This window comes from Solanum dulcamara, chromosome 6 (assembly GCF_947179165.1).
Source record: "Solanum dulcamara chromosome 6, daSolDulc1.2, whole genome shotgun sequence".
In the NCBI taxonomy this organism is placed as follows: domain Eukaryota; kingdom Viridiplantae; phylum Streptophyta; class Magnoliopsida; order Solanales; family Solanaceae; genus Solanum; species Solanum dulcamara.
Window position 1 is genome coordinate 67,312,121 of NC_077242.1, and position 25,455 is coordinate 67,337,575.

The 25,455-nt window shown below is 36.7% G+C and overlaps 1 protein-coding gene across 1 annotated transcript; it reads left to right on the top strand.

Annotated features, from left to right (window-relative positions):
- The first annotated feature begins 20,961 nt into the window (after nucleotides 1-20,961).
- Nucleotides 20,962-21,531, top strand: LOC129892923 (uncharacterized). Its single transcript, XM_055968437.1, has one exon. It carries the CDS (start codon nucleotides 20,962-20,964, stop codon nucleotides 21,529-21,531), a length of 570 nt encoding a protein of 189 aa, XP_055824412.1.
- The last annotated feature ends 3,924 nt before the right edge of the window (nucleotides 21,532-25,455 follow it).

Consider the following 25,455-nt stretch of genomic DNA (forward strand, 5'->3'; position numbering starts at 1 on the left):
CTTTTTCAAGTTATAAAAGCTCCAAAATAGAAAAACGGGCCTAACACCCCAAAAACGACCAAGCGACTGAATAGTCAGTGCCAGTAAGTCATAAATGACTTAGGATCTCTAAAGGAACTCTCTAAACGATAAAATGAATATTTTATTTCAAAAATGACCTGGAGGATCATTACAACATCTACTACTAAAAATACTTTCACCTACAAAAGTAAGAGTCAAGAAGTACCTGAAGGCTCAAATAAACTGGAGAACTGTGCCCGCATCTCCTGTTTGGTCTCCCAAGTACACTTCTCAAATATACAATACCTCCAATGGAACTTAACTACAACATTGACTCTATATTGCGACTGTCTGACATTTTTGGCCAAAATAGCAATTGGCTCCTTAATATAACTTAGACGATCATCCAACTCGACCGCATCATACTAGATTACATGAGACTCACTTGGGACGTACCGCCGCAACATCAAAACATGGAAAACTGGATGAATAGATGAAAAGGACAGAGGCAAAGCTAACTCATATGCAACCTCACCAACTGTCCTCAAAATCTCAAAAGGGCTAATATATCTGAGGCTAAGCTTGCCCCTTCTACCAAATCTCATCACGCCCTTTATGGGCGATACACGGAGGAATACTCTGTCACCAACGAAAATCTCAATGTTAGACGCCTACGATTCACATAGCTTTGGTGTCTACTCTGAGCTGTACTGAGCCTATCCTGAATCACCCTCAGGTTATCTAAGGCCTCCTGTATCAAGTTTGTACTGCGCGGCCTGGGCTCTGTAGACTCAAACCAACCAACTAGAGAGAGACAACACCTATCATATAAGGCCTTAAACGGGGCCATATGAATACTAAAGTGGTAGTTGTTGTTATACGCAAACTCCGCCAAGGGCAAAACCTAGTCCCACTGATCCCTAAAATCCATAACACAGGCCCATAACATATCCTCAAGAACCTGATTTTCAAGTCCTGAGAGGGTACCCTAGGTGTGGCCGGCACTCAGAGACTATTGCTAGCCCGAAGCGAATCACTTGGTCCAATCACATTAGGGGAAGAATTAATATAACTCAAAAAAGAGTATTTTAAAAAACAATATTATATAAGTAAATCTCATCTCATAAAAATATAGTTTTCAAAATAGACTCAAGTGAAACATCAACTCCAATATACGCAATCTAAGTATATAAAGCCTCTATCAACTATCAAGAAGGTGTCGAGACATGCCCACGACTACCTCATAAGAAACTACTCATAAGTAATGACTGAAATAAATGTGATTCCTCCAAAAGTAAGGAGGTCTCACCACTATCAAGAAGGAAATGATCCTCAACGAAGCACCTATTGATGAACTCTAGCACCTATATCTTCATCATAAAATGATGCAGGCTAAATAGCTCAATACATAGAATGTATGAGTATGTAATATAGCTGAAAGCCTGAAAGGAGAAGCGGTCAACAATACTCAACTCGACTTAACAATAAACTCAAAGGAATTAACTCAATAGGTATGCAAATTAGAATTTAACAATGTTTTTCAAATTTTCTCAATCATCTACAATCTCAATCAAACTAATCATATCATGCACGATCATATCCTATTTAGGAGTTTCTTTACCCGACAACCCTCACCAATGAGCCGATAATGTATAATGAAGAGATGTCATTGCCACATCTGTCCAATACTTTTCCAAGGTAAGGGACGAATCACTATCATTGAATACACAATCAATCAAGTACTCTTTTAAGACATAAGAGGTTCAACCTCCATCCTACACTGGCTACGTAATTTATGGAATTTGAGTTACTATTTACTCTTACACAATTTGGTTCTCAATACTACTCCCAAGACTCAATATGCTCATAAGTCAAATTAATCAATGTATGCAAGTCATCCTATCTAGTCACATTGGACTCTAATCAAGCTCAATATCATCTCAAACATCAAACTCTTTCATTTAAAAATGCTTTTAAACTCATTCATAACCCATCAAAACTCTATCTCAAAACAAACTTTACACTCAAAATACTTAGGTTTAGATAATAATACTTTTAAAGACTTCTCAAACTCATGCTTGAAATCTCAAATCAATTAGGGTTCATGAAAAACTAGCCATAAACAACAATTTCAATCAATTGAGAGATAGGAAACAACGATAATATCAATGCATAACTATACGAAACTCAATACAAGAAGAATTAACTCATTCAAAATTTCAAGATACTAGGTTAGACTTAACTCAATTCAACACTTTAATTATAAAATTTAGATGTAGGGCGCGTGGATGAACTCTATCCAACACTATGATTAGCCTTATATACATGGAAGATTGATATTATAATTGAAAACTAAACCATTAGCTTTCTTGCAGGAAACCTTTATCTTGGAACCTCGATGCTTGGTTTCGAGGAAAAAAACTCTTTTATGAAGCTTTTAGATTGAGGAACTTGGGAAAACCTTGGATGAAGGACTTATCTTTGATTCTTGAATGTTTGACTTGAAGGTTTTAAGGTTCTTGATGAAGAAGAGGAACCCTAGGTTAGTTTTGAGAGAATTTCTTGAGACTAGATTGTTTGGATTGATGATTATGATAGGAAAACAAGTTAGCTGGATGATATACTTAGTTAAAACACTCAAAAACGACTTAGAATATGGCTAAAAAGCTTGGGAAAAGACCAAAATAGCTCTAGAAGACGTGCATGATTTTTCTGAGAATTTGACTTCTACGACTCATAGAAAACTCTACTAGTCGTAGAGTTGAGTCATAACTATTTATGATCTGGCAGCCTTTAGTAAAAAGGTCATAACTTTTTATGTCGAACTTGAAATAAGGAAAACTTGGTGGCGTTAGAAAGAGTACTCAAAGAACTCTAATTTGATAGTTCATGGGCAACCTAATTATTTATATTCTAGGGGGTATGATTGTTTGAATTTGACCCAAGTAGAATCTTTTACCGAAACTTAATTGGTAAGGAAGCTTTCAGCTCGACTCTGTCCTTATGACATTAACTCATCTCCAAATCTATTCTCACACTAAATAATTAACCTCCAAATATGCACAAAATTATGAATCATTCGGTACAACCCCATCCACATATAAAGAATGGCTCGATCTTAGCTTAATTTGTTTTGGGGTGTTACATGAATAGTGCGTTCTAACTGGCCATCCGTCTGCAGGTGTAAAGCTGTGCTAAGTTCGACACGGGTACCCAAATCCTCCTGAAAAGTCCTCCAAAAGTTGGATGTGAAATGTGATCTCTGGTCTGAGATGATAAAAATAGGCACACCATACAGACAAACCACCTCCCGAATGTAGATACGGGCCAACCTCTCGACACTGTAGGAAGTATGAACAGGGAGGAAGTGTTCTATCTTGGTAAATTGATCCATGATGACCCAAATCCTATCAAAACCATAAGAAGTGTGAGGAAACCTCACAATGAAGTACGTGGTGATATGTTCTCACTTCAACTCAAGAATGAGTAATCTCTAAAACTCGCCACCAGGACTCAAATGCTCAACCTTAACCTACTGACAACTCAAACAATGTGATACATAATCTACAATATCTCTCCTCATGCCTCTCCACCAGTAATGTTGTCTCAAGTCACGATACATCTAAGCTATGCCCGGATGAATAGAATATCTAGAATTGTATGCCTCGCTAAGGATCAATAGGATCAAACCCCCAACTCTCGAAACACAGAGGCGACCACCAAGCTTTAATACCCCATATGGGTCTAAAGTAGCCAGACCGACATCACCTCTCAAAATTCAATCTCAAAGTGCAACTAAATCCTCATTCTTAAACTTACAACTATGAATCCAATCCAATAGAGATGACTGATCTCCCACATAAGCTAGCACACACCGAGAATTAGAAATGTCCAACTGAATCATCGAATTAGCTAAGGACTGGATGTCCAAAGATAACGGTCGCTCCATAGTAGAAAGTAGGGCTAGACTACCTATACTCACAACCTTTTGTATAAAGGCATCTATTTCCACGTTCATCTTGCCCAAATAGTAAAGAATATAGAGTCGTAGTCCTTCAGGAGCTCAATCCAATGGCACTACCTAGTAGATCTAGAATTGAACCTTATAGAAGTAGTGCCTCTAAATCTTAAGCACAAAAACTACCATTGCCAATTCAAAGTCATTAGTGGGGTAGTTGCGCTCATGCAACTTAAGCTACCTCAACGTATAAGCAATAACCCAACCCTACTGATATAGTACACAACCCAAATCAACATCGAATGTGTCATAATAAATAGTGAATCCCTCGCCCTCAGTTGGAAGAGTCAATATAGGAGCGGTGGTAAGCAACTCCTTGAGCCTCAGAAAGCTCATCTCATACTCCTCCGACTACACAAACGGAATATCCTAGCAAGCCAACCGAGTCAGAGGTGCTTCTATAGTAGAAAATCCCTCAACAAAGAACCTGTAGTACCTTACCAATCCAATAAAGCTACTAATCTCAGTCACAGAGGTGGGCTTGGCCTAATCACGAATGACCTCAATCTTTGTCGGATCTACCATAATTCCATCCTTGGACACAACATGTCCCAAAAATTCTACCGACTCAAGCCAAAACTCACACTTTGAGAACTTGGCATAAATCCGTTGATCTCTCAACGTCTGGAGCACTATCCTCAAATGTTTCTCATGCTCATCCCGGCTCTGCGAGTATACCAAACTATCATCAAAGAAGACTATAATAAATGAGTCCAAGTACGGCCTGAATACTTGAGTCATCAAGTCTATGAACGCATCAGGGGAATTAGTCAACCCAAAAGACATCACTAAGAAATTATAATGGCTATAACAAGTCCTAAATGTTGTTTTAGGGATGTCCACTGCCCTAATCCTCAACTGGTGGTAGCCGGATCTCAAATCAATCTTAAAAAATACCACGACAGCTTGAAATGGGTCAAATAGGTCATCAATCCTAGGCATGGGTAATGGTTCTTCACCGTTACCTTATGCAAATTCCTATAATCAATACATATCTGCATAGTACCATCCTTCTTCTTAATGAACAAAACTAGGGCACCCCAAGGCGATACGCTAGGCCGAATAAATCCCTTACCCATAAGATCTTAAAGCTGAACACTGAGCTCCTAGAGCTTTGTAGGGGCCATATTGTACAGTAGGTTGGAAATAGGATGAGTACCCACCTCTAAATTAATGAAAAAGTCAATATCACGATCTGAAGGAAGGCCAGACATATCGGCAGGAAATACATCTGCAAACTCTTAGACTATAGGCACTGAATCAGCCATAATCCAAACATTTCAAACATCCGCTAGCCACTAATATTTGAGCCCAAAGAAAAATCACCTCAACCGATGTGCGACTATAAGAGCCCTGCCATACTACCGATGGAATACTAAGCATGGCTAAGGTAAAGGTCTTATCATAACAATCCAAGACCGCTTGGTGAGGGGATAACTAGTCCATGCCCAGAACCAAATCAAAATCTACCATATCAAGCTAAATGAGGTGAGCTATAGTGCCCCAACCTTGAATAGTCATCACACAATATAGAAAGATCTAATCCACTACAAAAAAATTACCTATCGGGGTCAAGACATGCAATGACTCACCTAAGGGATCTAGAATCATAATAAGTGGAGGGGCACAATATTGATATATAATAAGAATAGGTGTAGCCTGGATCAAATAAAGTGGATATCAACTGATGACATAATAAAATTGCACCTCTGATCACATCGTCCGAGGCCTTAGCATCTACTCTAATTAGAGTTGTGTAAAAATGGGCCTAGGCTCCTCTATCTCATGAATCAACTTGTACCTCTGTCCTACCTCCTAGGGGACCCCTCCGAGCACCCTGATGACCATTTGATCCTGGCCCTGGACTCCACCTCTAACTAGAGGTATTGCTGCTGGTGCAGGTCTAGCTTTTTGTAGAGATGGTACGGCTGGCCTACTGTGAGGGAACTCGAGGGACAAATAATCTTTCTCCCCGCAGTCATAACATCCTTATTGCTATCAGTTAACAGTAGGAGGCTGACCAACTTGGCTAGAAGAACACATCTTAATATCATCTCGGCCCTGACTCAGACTGGTACTAAAGTTACCCTGATGGAGCTGGTCATCCTCTGAGGTATGAAATGAGGTCTGGAACGGGCAGTTGGACTGGCCTTGATGGAATATGTGGCGGCATCTATCATATGACTCCCTAGACCTAAACCAAGGCCTACCCTATCTATCCTTCTGCCTAGCTCTCTTTTTGCTGCACCCTTGGGCCTCGCAACAGAGCTTCTTAAGCATGCAGGAATAGTCCACCACATCTATAAATAAGAGGCCCATTGAGACTAAAGATAGAATCTCAATTTGTAACTAGAGTCTCAACCCTTTGATGAAGCACCGAACTCTCTCATCTTCAGTAGGTAAGATCATAGTAGCGTATTTGGAGAGCTCATGAAATTAGACCTCGTACTTTGATACTATCATGGATCCCTACTCTAACTGTGAGAATTGATCTCAAAGCTGATATCTAACTCTTCTAGGGATAAACCAAACCAAGAAGACCTCTAAAAACTTGGCCCACGACATCGGTAGAAACCCAGATGGCCTGGTCTCTATATATGAACGCCACCACTTTCGGGTAGGATCGTCTAGCTAATACTTTATGAATTCAGCTCCTCTTGAGTCCATAAACCCAAAGTCTGAAGACGTTCATGGCAAGTAAGTAGAAACCTATGGGCATCTTCACCCACATCCCCAAAAAATCTCGGCGGTGATAGTCTAAGGAACATTTTGAGCATCTTCTTCTCCCGAAGTGGTATAACGCCCTCTAAATCATTAGGCTAAGTAGCAAGTATCGGTGGCTGCTGAACTACTGGAACCTATGACATGGACTGACCCTATGAGGAAGAAGAAGCTAGAGCTGGAGCCTGCTACATACCCCGAATAACAGCTAATAGTTGGGTGAACATCGCCTATAGGTCTAGAGCTGCAACTTTCTTGGGTGGTGGTTAGGCTAGTCCTGGCCCTACTGACTGATGATGAAATGGAGCTACTGGTGGCAATCCTAGGCTAGTTCTATATCCCTGGCATGACCTTAAGGTCGGCCTCACACCTAGTTGGAGCCCTATTATGCGTGTGAGCCATCCTGTAAAAGAGTGAAGCAAGTAAGATTTCCAAAAACTGATAAGACACACTGCACGATAGTGATACAAAATAGATAAGTTTCTAAAGGTATCCACAAGTATACCAAAGATAAGTCACGAATGTCTCCATAATAATCTATAAGAATCTACTAGATGTTACCTTTGTACAAGTGAGACTAGTGAACCTAGGGCTCTGATATAGATTTGTCATGACCTGATTTCTCAGGTTATGATGGCGCTTAGTATGACCCTCTATTAGACAAGCCACCCTATCTCAAAACTGTGAGTACTAGGATGTTAGGGTAGAAGGCCAATAATTTAAGCTAAAAATAGTAATGAAATAATAGGAACACAAATGAACAACGAAAGCAAATCAAAATATATACAAACAAAAAGATCTTTCCCAGAACCTAGAAGCCATATGTATAAAGCTACTACAAAAGGAATATAAGTCCCAAAAGTGTACCACAGAAATAAGAATGTCTCGAAGAGCAAAAGACATACAATATATATATATATATATATATATAGAGAGAGAGAGAGGATGGATAAAGTAAGAACATTGTGTGTTCACCCCCGTCTCAGGTCATGACTGCAGCTAGCTCGAAATCAAGGCTGATAGCTAGTACCCGAACTTGCATCACAAAAATAGATGTTAGATGCAGAGTGTAGTATGAGTACTAAAACAATAGGTACCAAGTAGGCATCATAGGCCGACTGAGAAAGGATAACAAAAGTAAAATGAAATGTGTAAACTAACCACAAACAAAGATAGAAACAAGAACTTAAGGAAGGTACATACACGAGTGTACTCAACAAATAAGGAGAAGGAGAGAAACTAGCTAAATACACCAAGCTCCCAAAAACCGAATGGGTACACTCGTGAACAAGTCTAAAAGTAACAACCTGAATGGAGTCCCATAAGCCAAATAGGAGCAAAGATAGTTGAAGTAAAATGTGAGAATCTGATATAGTTCCAATAGTGCCTAACTTCTCGCGGACTTGAACCTGACCATTTTGTAAGCTTGAAGCTTTAACCAAAGCTGAACATAGTTAAGAACTTGAACTGAAGAATTATAAAAGGATCAGGGACTTGAACCAACATTTGATAGAAACCAAGGACTTGAACCAAGGTGTGGATAACCATGGACTTGAACCAGGTGCAAAAGAGACTAAGGACTTGAACCAAGGTAATAGTAGATATGGACTTGAACCACGGCTAATAGGTAGCTATAGACTTGAACCAAGGTTGATAGTGGTGATGGACTCAAACCACGTGTAAGTAAGGCTGAGGAGTTGAACCGAGGCAATAATACCTAGGCAAGGACTTAATCCCCGACCGTTGGAGTAAATTTGCAACTTGAACCATGAACAAAGGTGAATCGGTCAGATTTAGGACCAGTGGCAAGTCGCGCATTAGAGGGAGCAACTCCAATCTGAGCGCCATCAATAAATCACTCCATCTCAAACCAAATCGAATCAAAATTGATGAATAGATTTTCGGAATCAAGAACCAAGTGATATAAAACTGATAGAATGGTAGGATATTATGAAGATAAGGTTCCAAAGATGTGTTACTGCCTAGCTAAGGCTAAGACTATCAGACTAAAGTCTGCTATATCAGTCTATAGAGAGCTAAGCTATCCAAAATAATATCGAAGAATTTTAAAGGCCCTCCTGCATCAAAATTATACAAGTGTAAAGCAACACTAGTGTTAGCTTAGACTAAGACCAAACATGCTTCCAAGGACATAAACCAAAGTCATAGCACACACCACAAGGTATGGTTGATCAACAATAACAAGAAATATGCTTTAGTAGCCCAAATTTCCCGAAAATAAAGCGTATGACATGAATTATAGAAATTTAGCATGGTCGACAATAAAATATCCCCAAAATCATAAAATCACTATAAAAATGCATAAATATGCTCAGTCTAAAATTGAGGAAATCGTAGCCTACCTGTAGGCCGATCATGCATGCTCTAACTCAAGGAATAAGAGCTTTTCCATTCTAAACGGCCTCAGAGTGCTGCCACACTATCAATAATAGAATCATAAAGTTAGTATGGTCATTTTAACATAAAAATTATTAAATTCAAAGACGGATAAAATGTTAGAGTCAAAATAAGGAATATGGGACCCACTCTATAAATTATTGAATTGACTTTGTGAAAAGGTCTTAAACATTATCCCAAACTTGTATTCTAAAAAGGAACACAATTTGAGGCTCGAAACAGTCTGAACCCGAACATGCAACAAAAATACTCCAAAAAGAACAACAAGGAAATCAGCTATATTCAAGAAATTACAAAAAACGAAGGCCCAACAGCTAAAACCAACTACACTACAATGATCCTCACAAAAAACCCTATAGTCTAGGCTCTTGAATCACCTAATTCAGACCTAGAATGATCAAGAAATCATTCTTCAAAATTCCCTAAAAATAGAGCTCGAAAATAAGCTATGGAAGCATCTAAATCATGATTCTTACCTCCAACAAAGCTTCAAATGTGAATTCCAACCACGCCAACGCATTCTCCCCTAAAAACCACACAGTTTAGCCTCTTGAACAACTAAATTTAGACATAAAATGGCTGGGAGATCAAGTGTCAAGATTCTTCAACAATTATGACTACATCACGACGATCTACACACAAAAACATGAAAGATAGACCTTTGAATCACTAAATTCGAGCTTAAGTTGCTCAAGTAATACAACTCTTTGAAATTTAAAGAAAACTTACGAGAAAGGATGTCTTATAAAGGGCGAGGGAGCACTAGATATAGAGTACCAGCGCACCAATAAATTATTCTCATTTTTAAACTCTCCGATGGGGTGCTCGGGATTCATTTGGAACCCCATGCGCACAAATGAACTATGCTACCCCAACAAATTCAACATTCCAGACTCAATAGGGACTCAAAATTTACATCTAAATCACCTTGACAAAAAATGGGTCCCACACCTAATCGTCAGTTTAAGCCAAAATCCAGAAGGAGGCTTAGAAAAAGACCAAAAGCCTTTAAAACCGCACAAAAGGTCATTCTAGACCAAACTCGATATTTCAAAACTAATTGCACTGATGGATTTTTCATCCGAGTACATTTTCCAAGAATATTAATTAAAGTCAACTATATGCCAAATTTTGAAGGGCTAAAGCGCCAAGTGACCCAAAAATTCGTACTGATTATCTCGATACTCATGTTGACTATGTTAATAGCCTAATTTAGATATTTCGGAGCTGATGTAACTATCAAATTTTTGTTCTGAATTGTTTTCTTGATGTAATTATCGAAATCGCTTTTTCAAATTAGAAAAGCTCTAAAATAGGGAAATTAACCAAACACCCAAAAGAACGATCAGATGACCGAACAGTTAGTGCTATCAAGTCATAAATGACTTGGGGTCACTATTGAAATGTTCTAAATGATGAAATAAATGCTATATTTCAAAAATAACCCAGAGTGTCATTACAGTAAGTACCATGCCGGTTGGCTAACCTAAAATTAATAATTACTACATGATTTTATATACATGTGTACATTGGAATGAATTTGTAAACAAAATATTGGAATGATAGCAAAAGTCGGATCTAACTGAAAACTTAGAAAATATCGAGTTTAAAAAAATTGTTGTGTGAATGAGCGATTCTTGCAAATTAGTATGCAATATACTCTAATTATTTTAGTAAGCAGAAGAAAAAGGAAACCACTTCTTCTGAGATGTTTTGAAGTACGGCAAAACAAATCAAATCCTAGTCCATTACCTAATAGGATTCTCAAACTGTATATTACCAAAAAATAACTCCAAGTAGGTCAACTTACATAATACTTTGATCTTCTCATTACCTTCAAATTAGCTTTTGATGATTGACAAACAACTATATTTGTTCACTTGGAGATATTGGTTATGTTGACAATTGGATTAAAAATGTATTACACAGACATTGAATGAACCAAGTACTTAGGCTACTCTTGATCCGAAGTTGAAAAATTGATTCCAACACTGAAATTCAACAACCAAAAATTGAGTGACTCCTTCGGAAAATCAATAATTCTTTTTGAAAACACTGACTGAAGTCCATCGATTTAAATTTATTTTAAGAAATCCAACACACTTTTAAAGATATTCTTTTGCAAAAAAAACCATAAAATAAAATAATGTTATGGTCATTCAATTAATTTCACGCAAAAATGCATGAAAATTATGATTGATTATTTTATGTTTTAAAAGAAAACTAGCCAATGTTGGTCGATTTTTTTAAAACCGATGAACATCTGTGGGGTTGCTCCAACGTTATTCGTGAAGAAAAAGGATGATACCTTGTGTATGTGTATTGAGTACAGACATCTGAACAAGGTGACTGTCAAGAGAAGGTATCCGATATCTCGTGTTGATAACTTATTTGACCAACTCTAGGGTGCATTAGTGTTCTCCAATGATGACTTGAGATTGGGCTACCATCAGTTGAGGATTAGGGAAATGGACATTCCAAAGACCACTTTTAGGACTTGATACAACCATTATGAGTTTCTAGTCATGTCTTTTAGTTTGACAAAGGTCCCGACAACATTCATGGAACTAATGAACCGTGTGTTCAGAACCTACTAATTGGACTCCTTTGTGATAGTATTCATCAATAACATTCTAATTTACTCCAAAAGTAGGGAGCAACATGAGCAACACTTAAGGGTTGTGCTTTGAACTTTGCTGGATTAGTAGTTGTATGTCAAACTCTTGGGGCACATGGTGTCTATAGATGGGATTATGATGGATCTGGTAAAGATAGTAGCAGTTGGTGATTAGGCTAGGCCTACTTCCCATTGAGGTTCGTAGTTTCATCGGATTATCAGGCTATTAGTAGCGTTTTGTGGAGGGGTTCTCTTCGATTGCAGGACCTTTTACTAATTGACTTAGAAGAATGTTCCATTCAAGTGGTCTGGCGAATGTGAGGTGAGCTTTCTGAATCTCAAGTTCTTGTTGACTTCAGCTCTAATTCTGACTCTTCTTGTTGAGGGCAATGGGTTCACAGTCTATTATGATGTTTCTAATTTTGGTTCTGGTTGTGTGTTGATGAAGCAGGGTAGAGTTATTGTATATTCTTTTAGGAACTTGAAAATTCATGAAAAATTCTACGCCACTCATGACTTGAAGCTAGTTAGCAGCAACATTCTTTGTATTGAAGATTTGGAGACACTACATGTTTGTTGTTCATTGTGACTTCTTCACCAATTCATCATAATCTTCAGTATATTTTTTAGTGAGAGGGACCTTAATCTGAGACAACGTAGGTGGTTGGAGTTACTAAAGGACTAGGTGTTATCCTTTATCACTTGAGCAAGGATAATGTAGTAGTTGATGCCTTAATTCAAAAGGTAGTGAGTATGGGGAGTTTTTCTTTCTTATCCATGAAGGAATGACCTTTGGCTTTGGATATTCAGTCCTTAGCCAATCGAATGGTTCAACTCAGTATTTTTGAGCCTGACAGAGTTCTTGCTTGTGTGAAGGCTAGGTCTTCTTTGAAGGAGCAAATTTTGGAACAACAATTTTATGATATAAGACTGAGGGTGATTCCTGATAAGGTTCTTAGTGGCGAGGCTCGAATGGCAGCCTTAGATTTTGAGGGTGTTTTCATTATTGAGGGTCGTATCTGTATTCCTAAAGTTGAAGACCAGATTTAGTTGATTCTAGAGAAGTTCTATTATTCTCGGTACTTTATACATACTAGTGTTGCAAAGCTATATTATGATCTGAAGAAGAACTACTAGTAGTATGGGATGAAGAGAGACATTACAGATTTTGTCACTAGGTGCTTCAACTACCAGCATGTAAAGTACAAGCACCAGAGGTCAGATGGTTGGACTAAGCAGCTACCCATTCTAGAGTGGAAGTGGGAGAAGATAACTATGTATTTCATAGTAGGCTTGCCACATACTTTTCAGAGATTTGATGTTATTTGGGTCATCATGGATCGGTTGACCATGCATGTTCACTTGTTGCTGGTTCGAACTTCCTACAGTTAAGAGAGGTTAGCTCAGATGTACATTCAGGAGATTTTTCATTTGCACGGTGTGATAGAGTCCATCATTTGAGATCATGGTACTCAGCTCATTTTGTGTTTATGGAGGTCTATTCAGCAAGAGTTAGGTATTCAAGTTAAGCTTAGCACAACTTTTCATCCGCAAAGGACAATCAATCTGACCAAATTATGAAGGTTTTGAAGGATATGCTCCAGGCCTGTGTTATTGATTTTGGAGGTTAGCAGGACTAGTTCTTGTCCTTGACAGAGTTTGTAATATAATAATAGTTATCATTCAACTATTCAGATGGCTCCATTTGAGGCATCGTATGGTAAGAGATTTCAATCTTCAATGGGTTGAATTGATGCTTTTGAGGTTAGGTCATAGGGCACTGACTTGCATGATTCTATGGATAACATCTGTGTGATCCATGAGAGAATTCATACTTCCCAAAGTAGGTACAAGAGAATCGAAGGGTTTGTCCTTTAGAGTTCATGGTTGGCAACCATGTGATTCTTCCACTGTAGCCCATGAAGGGCGTGATAAGATTGGCAATAAAAGGCAAGCATAGCCCTAGGTTCATTGTTTCTTTTAAGATTTTAAGACGTATTAGTGACGTGACTTATGAGTTAGCCTTACCTTCAGCCCTTTTAGGTGTTCACCCTACTTTTCATGTCTCTATGTTGAGGTGGTATGCTCTAGATGAGTCTCAGATATTACGGTGGAATTTGATTCAGCCTGATGAGTCCTTGGCTTTTAAGGAGGAGCTTGTGGCTATTCTACATAGGTGGGTTAGGAGGTTGAGGTATATGGAGATTCCGTTGGTGAAGGTTTAGTACAGGCATCATCCGGTCAAGGAGGCTACCTAATAGACCGATAATAATATGTAGACCTATTATTCTGACCTTTTTAAGTATTTAGGTACTTTCTTTTCTTTAACTTTCGAGGATGAAAGTCTTTCTTGTAGTGCATCTTATAATGACCCTCGTTCTCATTAGCTAGTCGACCGCTTAAGAGGCCACTTGACTACTTTTGCAGTCATCACTAGGAATATATTTTCATCATTCTCTTCCATCCTTCAAATGACCCCATTGCTGAAAGAGAGCTCGGGAAGAGATGATTTTGCATGTTTCTTGCCCATTTCAAATGATTCAAAGGTAAATATCTTCCCTTTCATTTTCTAATTGCAATTCAACATCATTTCCATTTTTTAATTCTCGTTTAGAAGCTCAATTTCTTTGATTTTGAATTCTTAAAGTTTAGTTTTCAGAACATTTGAGGTCTGAATTGAATTCCATCTTCAGCTTATTTCTAGTCATGTGATCCTCACAGCGAGGGAAACATAATGATGGAGTTAGTTTCTCAATTTGTTATCATTGTACATAGGTTAATTTTAGACCCGATTTTCAACCTAAATTTCTTGACACCAATATGGGTATCATTAGTCCCATATTGACATGTAATTTTTATTTTTGATCATGTGATAGCATTCCAAGGCTCTCCGGAATGGAAAAGCACTCGAGTAGAGGTTTGAGTGCGGTTTTGGCCTTAAGGTAGGTTACAGTTTCTTCTTTTTAGACATGACTTGGTTAGCTTATATATATATTGAGTAAAATCGATTGTTAGGAATGATTTAGGAGGAGGGTGTAGGTTTGCATGCATTATAGGAAACTTGGAATTCTATTGGGTGGTTTAAAATTAGATTTATGCATGTTGGATTGATTTGGTGTGAATATGCGTATTTTTGGTTATTTTCGAGTTTTTATCTCTTCATCCTAGTATTTTTCAGTTTGAGGCATATGGCTTGGATTAGCTGGAGTTCTAGGTTAGTATGAATGTACTGTGACGAGTGTTTATTCATTTTTCAGTATTGGGTGAGATTTTGAGAGTGGTTGGAAATGATGGTTTACATTCATGTGCATGACATCTACTTTTGGCATGGTTGTATTTGAAAACGAGAGAAACGATTTTTTGAGATACTTTAATTATTTTATTATTTTTTCCACTTGTTTGAGCTCCAAGGGAGCGGATTAAGATTGTTCTTGAGGATCCTGAAATTTGAAGATAAACGTATCCTTTTTGAGGTTTTGTGTCTTTAAAATATAATTATTTTTAACTGTTGATTTCACATTTGAGACCTGAGTTTTAAGGAAAATACTTGATGTTGCAAGGATTTTAGATAATGGAAGTTTACTATTACATATTGATAAGATTGAGGAAATATTCCGAACAATCCTTTCATGACTCGATTTTCCTTAGATCATGATGACACCTACAATAACCCACCAGTAGGCAAGCCAATCCGTAAACTCGGAACTTCAAGTAATGGGTTTGAGGGCGAAAACTGAACAAGAGTGACAAATTATAAAAGTAAGCCGAATGAATTAGCAGAATTAAACCAAAACATGATATAAACAACAAAAGATCCCTTCCAGAACCTGGAAGTCACAAGTACAGAGCTACAATAAAATAAAAAAATAAGTACAAGTCCCGAAAGTGGACCGGACATATATATACAATAATTGGCTAGTCTCAAAAAGAAAAAGATGGGCCATACATACTGAAAGAGGCGGAAGTAATCCAGAAATGCAAAATGCTCACCCTAGTCTCCGAATCTTACTACAACCGGCTCGATCTATTTGTGACAGTAGTTGGTGCTTGGTCCTGTATCACGAAAGTAGATGCAGAGTGTAGTATGAGTACCAAGACAACAGGTACCTAGTAGGCATCATAGGCCGACTGAGCAGAAAAGGTGAAAACGATATGAAAAAGAGGAATAAGACTAAATAGGAATCAACATAAGCATCTAAAGCGAAAAGATTACTATCTACGAGGGCTACACTAACTATACCCAATTGGGCCCCCATAAGCCTAGCAGGGACACTCGTGTGCAAGTTAAATAAAAATCTGGATAAACCCCCATAAGTTCACCAAGTACACTGAATAGCTACAACTACTAAGGCTAGGAACCAAAATCTGTGATGTTAGGAACCAAAGTACTATAGCATTTCCAATCCCAGAATCTCCAAGAATCAATGAACTAGGGGTACCTTAGGGGTCGAGGCCAGGACTAGGACCTAAATGCTCGCACGAATGTCCAACGTAGCCAAGGCCATGACTGGGTACCCGAATGCTCACCATAATACATCAGTGCAATCAAGGTCAAGACTGGGTACCCGTATGGTTGTCACACTAGCAAGGCGGCAGAGGCCGGGACTGGGTACCCAGATGCTCCCTGATAATTGATAACGGAGGCCGAAACTGGGCACCTGTATGCTAACAGAATAATTCAGAATGGAGGCCCAAACTAGGCACCTGAATGCTTATAGATAATTTATCCCATAGTTTTGAATATATCCTTTCCAACTAATCAAAAATAGTACCGAGAATCTCCTCCCCAATGTGTCAACTTATATGCCGCCAAAACTTGAACCGGAGAAGAAGCTAAACGATCATGAATTCTACTATTACCAGCGCATTGAAAAAGTTATGACTATACCAAGTTATGGATAAGAGTGTTATTAAGAGAAAGAGTATCGCCTAGCTAAGGCCAACTACTAGGCACTAGCCCGGTACACCATTCTACAAAGATCTAAGTCCACCGGAGAGACGTTGGATCATCTAAAACAAGTTTACATCCTATACTAAGGCCAACATACTCCACAGTATCAATAATATGCTCATTCAACTCTCCTTACAATACTAATAAATAACGACAAGTTACACATGCTTCCAAATACCCGAAAAACCTGATAAAAAGCCTAAAGCATGATTTCTAACACCTAAGGTACACAATTAAACTACCCAACCCAAATTTCAACTATTTCAACATGCTTTCACACGTTTCATCTCAATCTAAAGGAAGGAAATAACAAGCCTAAAGCATAATTTCTAATCACCTAAGATATATTATTAAGCTACCCAACCCAAATTCAAACTATTTTAACATGCTTTCACACATTTTAGCTCAATCTAAAGAAAGGAAAATTGTAGCCTACTTGTATGCTAAACACGCTAAATTCAAATCATTGTGCTGGAGCTTTATCCTTCCGAACGGCCTTAGAACTCTGCCATGCTGTCAAAAATAGAACCACGATGTTGATACGGTCGTTTAGACACTAATTTCATAAAATTTGGAGACGGACCAATTTTGAGATCTAAAATGGAAAGTGTAGATTTATAACATAATTTAGGGTGGAAAACTACGCGGGACAAGCATGCAATCAAAACTCATAAATTCTAATGAAAAGACACAAAAATGGCAACATCAAAATCAACTAATTCCAAAGAAACGAAACCCTTCCAACCCAAAAATATTATACTACGATGATCCTTGTGAAAAACCCCACAGTCTAGGCTAAAATATCATTCAAATTGGAGTTCATATGATCAAGTTATAATTCACCAAAAATCAACAAAACACAGCTCCGAAAACAACTGAATTAGTGACTAAACACGCATTGTTACCTCAAACGAAGCTTCCTCTCCCATTTCTGAGCTCACCACGAGATTGCTCATGAAATGCTCTTGAATTTAGAGCCTTGAATCACAAAAATCAGGTTTATATATGCCAACAAATAACTTCTCAAAGTTCTTCAAAAATTATTCCAAAAATGGACACTGCTACAAATAAAATCAAGATTTTTACCTGAATCAAATACCCCAAATAAGTTTCTAAGTTTTCCAATAAGTTCTCCTCAAACAATCGCACAAGTTTGCATTTTGAATCATCCAATTTGGAGCTCTAGAACTCAAGTTATACGGTTTTAAAGTTGAGTGAAAACCCCAAAACGGGTTTGCCTTTGCACTAGATTTTCTGAAATACAGTTTTTGGAAAAGTCAAAAATCTCTGATGGGGTGCTCGGAATTCCTTCGTAACCTTATAAAAGTAAAACAGATATGCTACTCCACTAAATTTGACATTCCAGACTCAATGGCACATTCAAAATTTTCATACGAGGTCATTTTTAATAAAAAGTGTCTCCCAAACCCCAAGTGTCATTTTAAGCAACATTCCACAACAGGCCTCGAGATTAGACCAGAAGACTCGGAAAGAGAATTAAGGGTCGCTTTAGACCAAACTAGATATTCCAAAATGAACCTCACTATCAGAATTTTTCATCCGAGCACATTTTTCAAGAATGTTGACTAAAGTCAATCATAGGCTAACTTTAAAAGTCAAAAGCGTCAAATGGCCCCAAACTCGTATCGATTTCCTCGATAGTCATGCAATAAATGCTAATAGCCTAATTTGACAATTCTGGAGCTGATGGAATCATCAGAATTTAAATTTGAGGCCTCCTTGATGTAAAACTTGAAAAGTTGCAACTAAACCAACTTAGGTCTTCAAAATACCAAAATGGGCTCGGGACCTCTAAAAATTCACCCAACACTTTATCTAGACCAAAAATCATCCCCTGAATCAAAAAGAGTCAACGGAATTCCATTTTGAGCATTGGATCTCCAAAAGTTGACCATAGTCAAACCTTGGCTTAAAATTCCTCAAATTCTGAACTCAAGGCCTCAAATCTTCGTTACAACTCCAAAATTAATTCTGTAAAAGTTTCCTAAGCCAATTTTGACATTTTGAAGCTGTTGGAATTGATGGAATTTAGTTTCGAGACTTGTAGCTCCGATTGACCCCAAATACCACTTCTTAATATTTAAAGCTTATGAAAACTCAAAAATATCAAAGACTCAACTTTTCATAGGATTTTCTAAAACCAACACCCTATACCAATAAAAAATGACTCAGGGCAACTAAAGGGATGGATAAAATGGTTATTTTACAAAAATTTCAAAAATGACCTTCTGGGTCATTACAAACCTGCATGTTGAATTCCGGGTTGTATGTCCTATATTCCACTTATTGTTGACCTTGAGGAAATATTCCAAGAAGAGGGACTCTTTCAGACTTCCACTTTTATGCATTGGCGACATTTGTATTGCATCATGTTGTTTTCTTGTTTGGTGGTGATTGGCTTGTTTTGAATATCTTGTGCTTATTATTATTATTATTATCTTCATCATCTATAATGACATGTATATCATCTTTTAGATGTTAAATTATACCGAAAAGTCAATTACACACTTAAACTATCATGATGACCTATTGCATACCTAAACTACCTAAAAGTGAAGATATTACCCCTCCCCCCTACAACTAACGTGGCCAAAAAAAAGTGCATCAAATTTTTTGTAAAGTGAAAAAAAATTAAAAAAACAAAATCACCCCACCCCCACATCCTTTCTTCTTTATACCCACCTACGCTCTTCTTCTTCACACCCACCTCCACTTACTAATTTTGAATCTTGATTAATTTTTTAAAATCCGATTAAAGTAAAAAAATTAAAAAAACAAAATCACCCACCCTCACATCCTTTCTTTTTCACATCCGCCTACCCTCTTCTTCTTCACATCCACCTCTATTTACTCCCTATTTTGAATTGTAATTTTTTTTCTTTCAAAATCCATTAAAAAGAAGAAGAATTCTTCTCCCCATTTTGGTGGAGAAGACGATTGGGGTTTGGGGGGAGGGGGGAGGGGTGGTTAATAATTAATTATAAGTTAATTAGTATAAAATATAGTTAATAAAAGAAAAGTTAATTCATAAAGAAAAAGGAAGAAAAGAATATAAAATATCGGATGGGTAATTAATAATTAATTAGAAGTTAATTAGTATAAAATATAGTTAATAAAAAAGTAAATTAATAAATAAATGAAAAGAAAAGAAATATAAAAAATTGGATGGGTAGTTAATAATTAATTAGGAGTTAATTAGTATAAAATATAGTTAATTGATAAAGAAAAAAAAGAAAAAAATATAAAAGATCGGATGGATGGTTAATAATTAATTAGGACCTAATTAGTAAAATATAGTTAATAAAAGAAAATGTAAGAGAATATGGCCAAAAGCCCCCAAGCTATAACGAGATTTCCAACTATACACTCATTCTTCACAGGGGTTTTATGACCCCCCTGAACCTTTTTTTATATATATATTATTTAATCCTTCTATGATAATGTGTCCATATATATCAGATATATAAAAATGTTTGCAAACATGCGCTGACAACGTATTATTGACGGGACCCCACGACCATAACTTTAGAGATGATCAAAGTTTGGTTGGAAATATCTGCTTGAAAAGGCGATTAAAGGTGAGTTCTTCACTAATTGAAGGTTATTTTTTTGAGGTGTTTCATTTTAATTCTAGTGGTAGTGGTTGATTAGGGTGTCTTATTTTACAGTTACTTTGAAAAATGTGAAACAACACTATGTTCAATAATATATGTATCTTAGTATCATTACTAATTAAAGGTTATTTAGTTAAGATCTCTTATTTAGTTCATTGTTTGATTAAGAATTAATGTTACTAGTAAGTCGAAAAATAAAGAATAAAATTGTGTGCAACGGTATGTCTATTTTAGTATCATGGATTTCATCGTTCAGTTTATATCATATTGTGTTCATATTGTCATGAAATTTGGTGTTTCTTTTGTTATGGCCATTTTCTCTAATGTTACTTCTGTTCTGTTTATATTTATGTGCATATTTTATTCTAATCCGGTAGAAGATGAGTGGGTTTACTTTGGTTACTTTAAGATGGTATCTTGGTAGGGTGTTAGATTTAAGTAGTGGACAACCATTGTATAATTGTGGACAAGTTAGAGAATTTTTGGATATTGATGTGGATATGATGTCCTATTTTGAATTGAGAGGCTACATTAAAGAATTAGGATATACTACAACTTGTACATTTAGTATTAAACCACTGTGGAAGATATTGATGATTATATGGATATTTTAGACTTGTGTTATTCTTTGAAAGATAGAGATATTGTGGAGGTATATGTTAAGCGCTTGTTTGATGAAGCAAAAGTGGGCCCCATGTTATTAGAAAATGTTAGTCATGGGAATGTGGAAGAATCTAGTTCGGCTTTTAGTGAAGTAAATGAACAAAGCACTGGTCCAAATAATAGGGTAGGTGAAGACCCTTTTACTACAACTGCTGCCTTTAATACTACATCTCATTCTAGCTCAACTCCTCCCACTGCTACTTTTAATACTAGATCTCATCCTACCACAACTCCTCCCACTACCACTGCTGCCTTTGATTCTAGATCTCATCCTACCACAAATTCTCCCACTACCACTGCTGCCTTTGATACTACATCTCATCCTACCACAACTTCTTCCACTACAACTGTTGCTACTAGAGAGCATTCCACTAGAAAACCTGGCACTACTGTAGATCCTACTACTGAAGATGTTGATGATATAAGTTTAGGTCCAGTTGAATCTGATTTCATAAAAGAAGAGGGTTTTGATTTCTCAACTAAAGATAGTGTTGAGTCTGAATGTTGATTTGATAGAGATGATGAGGAGGATTATGGTAGTAACACCCCAATTTTTTTTCCAAAACTCGACCCATTCTTTATGTGCGTGTAGGATCGAACTCAATGAATTTTAGTTGTATATATGAGTTAGGATAAATTCCTAAGTATTCAAAGTGTATTAGATGTATTTTAGGGTCATAAGGGATCCATAACACCAAGCCGAGTCCAAAGAATTTCTATCGGCTAAATTTTTTGATGAGTCTATATAAGGGTCAACTTCAAACGACCATATATCCTACAATATAACAAATTTGGTGTCCCATGACCTATCAAATTAAAGTTCTTTGAGTATTCTTTTCAACTCCACCAAGTTTGTCTCATTTGGAGTTTGGAGTACAATGTTATGACCATTTTACTAGAGACGCTCTATCCTAATAGAAGTTTGCGATGGGTCTGCGACACAGAGAGGACACAAACTCCACTGCCTAAGACGAACGATGACCCCTTTATTTTGTAAAGGTATTTTAATCCTATAACCCTTTAGGGAGTTATTCTAATATCCCTAAACTTGTAGATTTTAGTTTTCCTCATTAAAAACCCTCTCAATCACTTCTAAACATCAACGCTCAAGAATTTTCAAGAAAGCGTCAAGTTAGGGTTGTTTTTCAAGATTCTTCAATAAGGTAATTCCTTCATAGATTTCAATCTTTACAAACTAAATTTCTTCATCTATTCATGAATCGCTAAGAGAAATCTTCAATCGTAAACATACAGTTTTCAAGAAAACAAATCCAAGAATTTCATGAAAGGGTCTCTTGATTGTTCTTCTTCAAGTTAAGATTTTTCATCAAGATTTATGGAGCTTTTAAGGTATGTAAGGCCAACCTAAAATATGGATTGAGTTCTTCCGTATGCCCCATAGATGTGTTGGATAGAAATTATGGAAGACTTGAACCCTCCATGAATGTTTTCTTGAATTTTTCTAAAACCCTAGAATATCTTTACATACTAATAATTGATTGATGATCTTCATGACTTGAATTCTTGAACAATTACTTTTCATATGTTATTTCATAAACTGTAGCCATATATATACTGATTGTAAATGATTATCTATATGTATTGCTTGGAATAAAAAGCATAAATTGGGATAGCTATGAATATGAATGGAATAAAATAGGAACATAACTTATTATTGTTATACAAGTATATCTAACTACTCTTGAAAGATGTGATTGGGACTAATTGGATAGTGTGATTTATTGAAAGGTTTGATTGTGATAAAATTGATAAATTGATAGAGGTCCACATGAGACTTGTTAATATAAAGAGATTGAACTGATTGGATAGAGTTTTATGAGCATTGAGTCTTGTGAGGAGTATCGAGTACCAAATAGGGTAAGAGTAACTCGAACCTAATAACTACGTCACCAAACGTAGGAGAGGATTGGACTGTTAAAGTCAGATGTTTTCTAAATTACTGTCCTAACATGATAGGACTTGATTTATTGTGGATCTATGATTGTTGATTTGCTCCTACCCTTGAAAGGTATGAACGGACGTGGTAATAATGTCGTCTTGTTATACTATCACTGGCTTATAAGTGATAGTTGTCGAATAAGAGAAACTCCCATATAGGTCTTGATAATACTCTAGGTTGGATTAAAATAGATTGGATTAGATTGTACATGATTGGTCTTTTCTAAATTATATTATTGTTTAGAATTAGGATATCTTAATTGAATTGTTTCTTCTCCTGTGTTTGACTCGACAAATAAAGCATTGAATTGGCAAACTATTTCAGAATATAGAAATGCTGAAAACGACTAATTCTACCCTGATGCATGTTTCACGCTGCATTTTACATACTCGTACATTCCACGTACAAATGCCATTTGTTATGCATCATGAAATGATGCAGAGACGGGTACTAGAGATCATCAACAGGTGCACCATAGAGGATCTATTCTCTTCTAGCTAGTTGGTAAGTCTTCCCTATTTTCGAAGGATACCGCAGTTATCTTTTCAACTTTGAGTTAGTTTTCCTTTTTTTGATTTGTGGTAGCCATGAACTTGTCATTGGCACCTCTTAGATTCTTGATAGAGGCTTCATAGACTAGAGTGTAGATGATGTTGATTTATTTGTTTTGACTAGTTTTATTCTTACTAGTTGTTAAATTGGATATGTGGTTGGCCTTTGGACTTATTTATGAATAGAATCCTTGTGAGTTGAGTCTTCTGCTGATAGAATGTGACTGAATGAGAGTGTAATTAGACTAAGTGGTTCGCTTGAAGCCCAGCAATAGTTTTCGAGTGACGGCCACGTCTAGGGTACCCTCCTGAGGTATGATAATGAGGAGATTAGGGAGTTGAGGGCTGAAAAGAGAACTTTTAAAAGAAAAAAAAGAAGTGAGAGAGCTTCAGCTGATATTGAAGAGGTACTAGTAGGTGAAGCTGGAGCAGATTTAGGTTTTGATGAAACTCAAACAGGTAAAATACGTGTTGAAGGAAGGTTAGGAGGTGATGAACCTCATTATGCAAGTTTTAATGTTGATAGTTTTGAAATAGATTAAGTTGTATTTAGTGATGAAGATATTGAATCTAGTAGAGTAAATTTATCAAGAAGTGTAAATTTATCTAGAAGAAGGAAGACAAGAAAGCAAAAAATTATTCATGATCCTACTACCAAGAAAATTGTGTGGCAGTTGGGTATGGTCTTTGCATATGTGAATGAATTTAGAAGAGTTGTAACTAAATATGCTGTCCAAAAAAGAATTCAGATAGAGAAACGGGGGAATGAGCCAAAAAGAGTTAAGTGCAAGGATGGTTGTCCATGGCTTTTATATGCATGTTTTAACAACAAAACAAATGATTTCATGATAAAGACATACAATCCAAAGCATACTTGTAATAGCACAACAAGAAACTATTTGTGTAATGTAAGGTTCATAACTCCTACCTTTAGAAAACAAATTATTGAGCAGCCAAACATAAGAGTTTTCAAGTTGCAAGAGTTAATTAGGAAAAAAAATTCATGTTGGCAAGACTACTATTAGAAAGGAAAGATCTAAAGTGTTGAAAGATATCATGAGTGATCATATTATGGAATTTGACAGAATTCTTGACTACAAAGATGAACTGTTGAGGACCAATCGAAGGAGAACTTATGTTGTTAAACTTGGTGAACCCGATGCACTTGGTAGGCCAGTATTTTAGAGCTTTTACATTTACCTTGATTGCTTGAAGAATTCATTCTTAACTTGTAGAAGGTGCCTAGGTTTAGATGGTTTTTTTTAAAGGGGTTTGTAGAGGCCAATTGTTAGTTGTTGTGGCCAAAGATGGTAATAACCAGATGTTTCCACTTTCTTGGGTAGTAGTTGAGTGTGAAAATAAAAATACATGGACATGGTTTGTCAAACTATTAAAGGATGATCTAAGACTAGGAGATGGTGAAGAGCTCATATTGATTACAAATATGCAATAGGTATGTATACTCTTGTATTTTGTATATGTATTTATTTTTGTCATTCTGTATTTATTATTCTAACATAACTACATCTATTACAGGGATTGTTTGCAACAATTTAAGATATTTTACCTATTCTGAACATAGAAAGTGTGCTAGGCACATCATAGATAATTGGGCTAAGGATTGGAGAGGTCTTCTAAGAAGACAACAGTTTTGGTTGATTGCCAAGAGTACATTTGAATCTCAATTGAGGAAAAATATGGGGAAGATTAAGTTGCTTGGTCCAAAAAAGAATGATGGATGATTTAATGTACTACAACATAGAGTACTGGTGTAAAGTTTACCTTAATACTAAAGTGAATTGTGGCTCTGTAGACAACATGTCTGAGTGCTTTAATGCATGGATCTTAGCAGAAAGGCACAATACAATTATCACTATGCTTGAAGAGATAAAAGTGAAGATGATGATAAGAATAGCTAAGT